This window comes from Eubalaena glacialis, chromosome 9 (genome assembly GCF_028564815.1).
Source record: "Eubalaena glacialis isolate mEubGla1 chromosome 9, mEubGla1.1.hap2.+ XY, whole genome shotgun sequence".
NCBI classification, from domain to species: Eukaryota; Metazoa; Chordata; class Mammalia; order Artiodactyla; family Balaenidae; genus Eubalaena; species Eubalaena glacialis.
Genome location: NC_083724.1, coordinates 26,613,477 through 26,621,798, shown reverse-complemented (window position 1 = coordinate 26,621,798; position 8,322 = coordinate 26,613,477). Strand labels below are relative to the sequence as shown.

General features: G+C 49.1%; 1 protein-coding gene across 2 annotated transcripts; it reads right to left on the bottom strand.

The window, feature by feature from the left end:
* Positions 1-3,150: 3,150 nt before the first annotated feature.
* KLF4 (KLF transcription factor 4) lies at positions 3,151-7,895 on the bottom strand. Of its 2 annotated transcripts, XM_061200138.1 has the most exons (5): positions 7,294-7,895; positions 7,061-7,181; positions 5,420-6,410; positions 5,165-5,329; positions 3,151-4,144 (listed from the first exon to the last, which is right to left on the bottom strand). In XM_061200138.1, the coding sequence occupies exons 1-5, from the start codon at positions 7,296-7,298 to the stop codon at positions 3,969-3,971; spliced, it is 1,458 nt and encodes a 485-aa protein (XP_061056121.1). In that variant the 5' UTR covers positions 7,299-7,895; the 3' UTR covers positions 3,151-3,968. The 2 variants fall into 2 exon arrangements, with proteins under 2 accessions (XP_061056121.1, XP_061056120.1); XM_061200137.1 differs by having other exon boundaries at positions 5,165-6,410.
* Between the last annotated feature and the right edge of the window lie 427 nt (positions 7,896-8,322).

Here is an 8,322-nt window from a genome sequence, read left to right as displayed (position 1 = left end):
GCTATGGTAGCCTAGAGACCAGCCTGAAAGATTTTCTGTGTTTATGCTAACAATTTAGCAGTTGGTTTCCTTTGTGTTTTGACTGTGACCAGGGCATTGAACCCCTAGGTACTTCAGAAGGATTTAAGAATTTGTTAGTTTTTTAGGAGATGGTGAGAAATTTACTCAAAATTTACTTTTTTGTTTAAGGTAAAGCCTTCCAAAGGGTGTCTGTTCTCAACTTTCATTTTAGTTTCACTTAATGTGAAAAAAAAAAAACTTTATACAGCATTCTGATTGCAACTGTATTCTCTGCATTTTCACAGGTAGAACATTCCGTGATATATTCCACAGCATTCATTATGTAGAGAGTTCTTGGTGGTTTTGTATGAAATATTATTGACTGAGTACTCTGCATGTGAACAGTGAATGATAGTTTCATAAACGACCTTTAGGAAGTACATAGCTTCAGCTTATCGCTATAAAAACATGTCACTATACAATAGCGTGTAAAAGGTGCTAAGAAAAGACGAGGAAATAAAATACATAAAAGGTTAATATATAATAATAAATAAATTGACAAAATAATAAATACACAAAAAAGGTTTGTGTAGGTCTGGATGGTGTCTATGCGTTTTATAAGAGAGGGAGAAGGGTGAAGGTGGGGAGAAAGAGAGAGAATAAGGACTACAAATTCTTACTGTGCTGAATGGAGCTTCAGAAGCCAGAACATATCATAGAACAGGTGGCTACATAGGCTGCTAAATTTAGATATTCCCATAGATCAAAGTACAGCGGGTACCACCACGGCTTGTTTTAGTATTTTCCCTGCAGACTTGCTTCCATAGCATAAGGACTGACTTACCTGGACTTTCTTATATGTAAAGAAATTATATGTAAAAATCGTGAATCTCCAAATATGAAATAACATTGCTTATTTCTAAAAACTGGAACAGTTTTTGAAAGGAAGAGGATTAATCCCCAACTATCCTACTTGAGATGGTGAAGGTTCCTGTTTTGTTTTAACAAACCCAAACAAGACGGTAGGAGTCAAACAGGTTCTCAGGTTGAAAGAATATTTTGCTGGAAAAGGCATTTTGTTGGAAAAGAGAGACTGAAAGTCTGTTGATGTGTAGGAAACACTGTTGTTAATCCTGTGTGTGTGTGCGCACAAGCTAAAATCTAGGACATACAAATTAAATGTCATGAGAAAAATGTAATAAGCAGGCATCTCAATTATTAGGTACTCTTTATTATACAGTATAAACGGCTCTGTAATGCAGTAATGACAGTACACCTAGGAGCTCAGAACTGATAGGTACTAAAGTAAATAGCTATTTGTGCATCTTGAATAGTTTTGTCCTGTTACATTTTTGGAAAATCTTCCTCATTTTAGACACCGAAGCTGTCTTATTCAGGTTAGAAAAAGTTAATGCAAGTGATGTTTCCCTATGACATCAGAAAAATTTGAATACATTTAAAATGTCTTGATATTTTATGAATGACGTTTCTTCTACCTGAGATGATAGGCACTTAGTGAAAATGAAAACGGTAGAACTTTTTGATAAACACTTTCCATACACAAACTATGTACCAGAAACCTCTGTATAAGAGAAAGGTGGGTTCCAAGAGCAGGAACCACAATTTAATACAAAAAAAAAATGTATTAGAATGTAGGCTTTTTGTTTAAATAGCTTTAATTGCGCTTTTTAAAATAAATAGCTTTTAATTGCAACAGTACTCTTTTTAAAAAGTTTCTCCATTTAAAATAGACCCTTACTTGAGAATATTTGGAAACTAGAAAATTTAATCTGAGAAAACCAGTATTCATATTTTGGTGTTTCCTTCCAGTCTTTTCTCTTAATTTTCGATTGCTTCTCTCTCTCCTTCAATGCACACACACATTTGAACTTAAACAATTGGAATCATACTGTTTATAGTCCTATATCCTGCTTTTTCCACTTAACATACCATGAGCATTTTTCATGTCATTAAATATGCTTTGAATATGCTCTTGGCCACATAAAATTCCATCCTATTGATGCACCTGTTTTCTTTTAAGCTAAGACACATGCCACGTTTTCCAGTCATGTTGGACTCTTAAAAGCCAGGGAAAATACTTTCTGTTGATCCACCATGAGCCTCTTATGAATTTCTGTTTTTCATTCCATTTATAAAATGTACCCACAGTGCAAACACACCTCTGAACACTAGCTATAATGGATAGGTAATAAGCAGTCTAAAGAAAATGCCAGTCAGCTTCTGTCCGCTCGACAATGTTAATTAGTCACCCACATTAACATTACAAATATAGTGTCAACAAGTGTCACAAATGCTTTTTCCATTTTGTGACAGCCACAAATGAACTTCAGATTCTTGGGTATCCACCGCAAAAAAGTTTTAAGCTTTAATAATTTGAGAAATATGCTACCAGCTTACAAAAACACCATTTAAAATTTACTTTACACTTGGTTTTGTGACTGAGTCATTTTTGCCTCTTTAGTTTCAGTCAGCTGAAACAATGGGGCTGGCTTATCTTCAGAGGACTGACGAAGTTTTAAAAATCTGCTAGAAACTTTGGTTCTGCCTTCTTTGGGGGCTATAACTAAAAGTAATGCATCTGTTACACAAAGCGTAAGTGAATCCTTTAATCCTCAGGAGGGCACTGTGGAACCACGTTCTTTGGGGTTTTCCGCTGTGGGGAGGTTCTTTTGTTACATAAATTGTTCTGAGTGCAAGGGCAGGCCTCGAAAGAGAGATTTTTATATTTTCATTTAATTTTAAAGACAAACCATAAAGATCTTTTAAAATGTGAACGTGTATAACTACTCTTATATTAAACTGAGCAAACTGAAGAATTATTGAGCCGTTTCTACCTGGAAGTTCATAGGTAGGGAAACTGCTTTCATGCACTTTTTAAAGTACATTTGAAAGAGGAACCTGAACCAGGTAAGTTTTAGTCTTTAAAAAGTCTTCTTTTAATCTGTCGAGATGAAGTTGGCTTTTTGGTGTGCTTTTCACATGCCTACCCACTGGGTTTAAACTGCAGTTTCTGTTATGTGCTTTTCAAGGGGAAAACCAAAAACCAAAAACAGTGTTCAGATAAAATATTATAGGTTTATTTAAAACTTAATTCTCACCTTGAGTATGCAAAATACAAACTCCACAAAATGTTCATTTTTTTACTTTGTAGTTTACAAATATACAAAATAGAAGTTTGCTTAAATTTATATTACATATTTATTAAGGCAAGGAACTATATAGAAAAAAACATTTGTTCTGCTTAAGGCATACTTGGGAATAAACCATTGTACAAATTATTGCACATCTGAAACCACAGTGCATAACAGACTGTCTGCATAAAAAGGTTAAAGTAAACCAGGTGTATTTACCTGACTTAGGTCATAAATGTAGATCGGAAGACAAAAATAGATTTTCCTTGTCAAAGTATGCAGCAGTTTGAGAACTTTGGCCTCATTTGGTACCTTTAGAACCAAGACTCACCAAGCACCATCGTTTAGGCTATTAAAACACATTTTCTGTACCTGAATTTCTTCCTCTTCTTCTAAGATCGTAATAATGGCTTTTAGAAGGCAAAGAGAATACAAGGTGATCTTTATGCTTATATTGCATCGAAACAATTCAAGGGATTCTGGTCTTCCCCTCCCCCCAACTCACGGATCTAATTTATACCCTGATATCCACAACTTCCAGTCACCCCCTTGGCGTTTTGTAAGTCCAGGAATATATATTCAAGTTGGATTTAGAATTGGAATGATAGAAGATCCAGTCACAGACCCCATCTGTGCTTTGTCATTTGGTTTCCTCATGTCTCCTGATTATCCATTCACAAGTTGACTTGTTGCGAACTTGACCGTGATTGTAGTGCTTTCCAGCTGCGTTCTTCCCCTCACCGGGAAGACAGTGTGAAAGGTAAAAAATACTGAATGCTCGTCTGGCAGTGTGGGTCATATCCACTGTTTGGGGATTTAAAAGTGCCTCTTCATGTGTAAGGCGAGGTGGTCCGACCTCGAAAATGCCCGGTCGCACTTCTGGCACTGGAAGGGGCGGTGCCCGGTGTGTTTGCGGTAGTGCCTGGTGAGTTCATCTGAGCGGGCGAACTTCCACCCACAGCCGTCCCAGTCACAGTGGTAAGGTTTCTCACCTGGAAAAGGAAAATAAAGCCACTGGAAGCGATTGTGAAAGAATTAAGAACTGGCCATTTTTTTAAGCTAGAGGCCAAACATTCAACCAACTCCCCAAGCACCCCATTCCGAAAGGATCCAGGAACGTCTTTATACCTCTTAAGGCCAGATTAAATTTTAGATTGTAAAGCAGGAATATAGGAATTTTTTGCTCTTGTTTTTTTTTTAGGGGAAGTTAGATACCTTATCACAGAAAACAAAGACCACTTAAACCTATACTTCTGTTGGACTAACGTTTTCATTCTTCTGAGCTAAGATATCGCTGTGGAGGAAATGAATTTAGAAATTATGGCTGCTAGTACCTCTCCTAGTCCAAATCAGTAATATCCTGCCCCACTATAATTGCTTCTAAAAAGTGACAGGAGACTACTTTTCCTGTACCAACATTGTTCATGACTGCTATGCCTTAGCGACCTTATATACCTACTTACATCCACAAACAAATTCTCTGCGGTGACAATCTTAAACCAGAATCTCAGCAAGCCTAACCATTAAGTCCTTGGGATTTAAATAAAACCTAATTGTTAAGACTAGAAAGGGGGAGGGGTGAAACTGGGAAAGGAAAAAAATCAATAAAAATAGCCTAGAAAACAAAAAACTGATTTCAAAAAACACCATGTGTTTGCACTGCGAAGTATAATTTCTTTTCTTTTCTTTTTTTTTTTTTTTTTTGCAAAGTATAATTTCTTGATTACAAGGGCAATGGTTTGCTCAAGCTAGAAGAGGCCCACATGCAGCCTGGAATCTCCCTGCCTTTCAAAGGCCTAACAAAACTGCATTTTCAAGCACTGATACCATCCGCCCAGCAAAAGGCTCCTGAGCGAAATAGTAGGCGCCGGTTTGCTTTCTCTCCTGTGATCCAGGAGATGGAGGAGATAGACTGCGCCCCACATCCCAAGGGAGGCCCTAAGGAGTGTCCGTAGTCAGCCGATGAGGGTGGACACCAGCCCCCCTCCTTTCCGCGGCTTCTGGCCTCCTACCTGTGTGGGTTCGCAGGTGTGCCTTGAGATGAGAACTCTTCGTGTAAGTTTTGCCGCAGCCTGCGTAATCACAAGTGTGAGTGGCCGTCCTTTTCCGGGGCCACGACCTTCTCCCCCTCTTTGGCTTGGGCTCCTCCGGCATGCAGGAACCGGGTGGCATGAGCTCTAGGGGTGAAGAAGGTGGGGTCAGCGTCATCCCGTGTGCCCCGCTGGGGCAGGGCTCCCCAGCCCCAACTATGAATCCCTGGGACTGACCTTGGTAATGGAGCGGTGGGACCTGCGGCTGCAACTGGTCGGGCAGGAAGGGAGGGTAGTTGGGCCCCGGGTGGGGATGGAAGCCCGGGGGTAGCGGCAGGGCAGGATGACAGTCCCTGCTGCTCAGCAGTTCCTCGGCACCCAGGGTCGGGGTAGTCCTGCTGGGGAGCTGCCGCCCCAAGGGAAAGTCGTGCGCAGGCGGCCGGTGGCCATTGCTGAGAGGGGGTCCAGTGCCTAAGTGGGCATCTAGGGACCGACCGACGGTACACGAAGAGACAGCCTCTTGCTTGATCTTGGGGCACATGCGCGGCGGCCCGCCGCTGTAGGGCGCCACCACCACCGGGTGGCTGCCGTCCGGGCTGCCTTTGCTAACACTGATGACCGACGGGCTGCCGTACTCGCTGCCAGGGGCACTCAGCGACGCCTTCAACACAAACTTGCCCATCAGCCCGCCACCTGGCGGCTGCGGCTGCTGCTGCGGAATGTACACTGGGTCCAATTCGGGCCGCAGGAGCTCGGCCACGAAGCCGCCGGAGGGGCTCACGTCGTTGATGTCCGCCAGGTTGAAGGGAGCTGTCGGAGGGGGTGCAGACTCCCGGCCGTAGAGGAGGCCGCCGCCCGTGCTGCCCGGCGCCACGCCCGGGTCGCCCCCGGCCCGGATTGGATAGCTGAAACTGCAGGTGGAGGGCGCACTGGCAGGACCGCTGCTCGACGGGGAGGACGAGGACGAGGCTGATGCCGACGAGGACACGGTGGCGGCCACTGACTCCTGATGGGACAGCGAGTTGGAGAGGATAAAGTCCAGGTCCAGGAGATCATTGAACTCCTCCGTCTCCCTCCGGGGTAAGAGAGCCGGGTTGCTGCTGCCGCAAGCCGCGCCGACTCCGCCACTCTCCAGGTCGGTGGCCACGGTCGCCGCCGCCAGGTCGTAGGGGCGGCCGGGAAGCACCGGGGGAAGTCGCTTCATGTGGGAGAGCTCCTCCCGCCAGCGCTGCGGGGACGGGACGCGAGAGAGACTGTCAGTGCTGTCCCTGACCGCCACCCAATGTAGTGGTGGGCCCGCCGCGCCTACACCGCCTAGACACGGGGACTGGGCAGGCAGGAAGCGCCCGGGGACTACGGGTGCCAGCGCTGCAGTCATGGCCCACACCCGGGTCCGAGGAGAAGCGGTGCGTCGATATGGAGGATGTTATGTTGTGTCGGCCCGATTGCGTGTTAGGCAGCGCCGCGGCTCGCCAGCCTGGGTCCCTCCCCCGCCAGATCCTGGGGACGCTCCCGCCGCCCCGGAATTGGGACACCGAGGCTCTCTCGGTGCGCCCTCGCCAGGGGGACGCCTACGCGCCAAGCTCACTCTGGCCCAGCCAGCGTCTGGGTACACAGACACCTCCCGCCCTGCCGCTTGCACGCTCCGGGATATGTGCGGACCCGGTGTGCACCCCCGGCCGCTCCACAGCGTCGGGACCACACGCATGTACAGCTGAGACAAGGGCGCGGAAACCATCCCGGGAAGGCTGCGGAGCCCGTGCGGTGGCCACTCCTCCCCGTCGTCCGGTGGTTCTCGGTGACCCCAGGGCTCCGCCCGTCCCCACCCCACCCACGGAAGCCCACCGGAAGATCCCAAAGGCCCGGAGCAACACTCACGTTATTCGGGGCACCTGCTGGACGCAGTGTCTTCTCCCTTCCCGCCGGGCCGGACGCGAACGTGGAGAAGGACGGGAGCAGTGCGTCGCTGACAGCCATGTCAGACTCGCCAGGTGGCTGCCTGCGGGACGGGTGGGGAGCACACAGAGGCAGGAGTCAGGGGCCACTCTCGACTGCCACTCTGGCGCGTCCCACCGGCCCTCACCCCTCCCTGCGCCCCGCGCCGCACCTACCTCATTAATGTGGGGCCCCAGAAGATCCTCGGGAGTCCGAAGCAGTGGGGTACCCGAACCCCAAAGCCAACGAAGAGGGGAAAAAAAAAGACTTAGAAACGAAGCCAAAACCAAAAACCCCAAATTGCCCGAGATCCTTCTTCTTTGGATTAAATATAAAAGGGAGATGTATTAAAAAAAAAAGTTCCTTTGTATACAAAAGTTCTTAAAAAAGTTGTAAACTCATAAAAACAGACAATCAGCAAGGCGAGTAAAAGTAGGTCCGGTGGCCGGGTTGCGCTCTCTTCGACTCAGCAGCGTCCGCCACCGCTGTCGCGGTCGCCGCGGCTATCGCCGTGGGCGCTGGGGCTGTGGCCGGGGTGGCTGGCGGGCGGCGCCGCCAGGTGAGACTGGCCGCGGTGGCGCGGATCTGCGGACTGGGCGGCGGCGCGGGGCGCGGAGTCCGGGGAGCTGCGCGGGGCGCTCGCGGCCATGGGCGCTGGCCGCGGGCGGGTGGCTGGGTGGGGGGCCGGAGGGGCGGGGAGGGGCACTTGGCGGCTCCCGGTGCCGCCGCCGCCCGCCACCGCCTCTGCTCCCCGCGCGCCCGCAGCCGCGCTCGTTCTCTCGGGCCGGGGAACTGCCGGCGCCCGCCGGCGCGCTCCTTACTTATAACTTCTTGGCTCCCGCCCTCCCCCCCGCCTCCTACCCGCTGTGTGCTGGGGCCCGCCGCCAGGCCCCGCCCCCTCCCTTTCTTCTCTCCTCCCTCCCGCGGCCCCCCCGCGCGTTGCCGTGGCAGCTAAATAAACAAACTCGGCGCACGTGGGGGCGGGGAGGAGGGAGGGGCGCGGGCGGGGCCCGGCGGGCTGTGACGCCAGCCCGGCAGCTGGCGGGCAGGAGCCGCGCTGACGCCGGCGGCGGTGGCGGCAGCGGGGCCGGCGTGGGGCTCTGGGTACGGGGCGCGGGTCTGGTCGCCGCGAGACCAGGACGGTCGGTGTCGCCACGGGCGGCTCCTTGGGTTCGAAGCCCGCGGTCGAGAAGGCCGGTAGGGGC

Excerpts from the sequence above, each read along its gene's own strand:
- KLF4 (XM_061200137.1), bottom strand. Across the intron at positions 6,411-7,060 it reads CAGCAGGTGCCCCGAATAAC|CGCTGGCGGGAGGAGCTCTC; the intron begins GTGAGTGTTGCT and ends CCGTCCCCGCAG. Across the intron at positions 4,145-5,164 it reads ACACCTGCGAACCCACACAG|GTGAGAAACCTTACCACTGT; the intron begins GTAGGAGGCCAG and ends TTCCTTTTCCAG.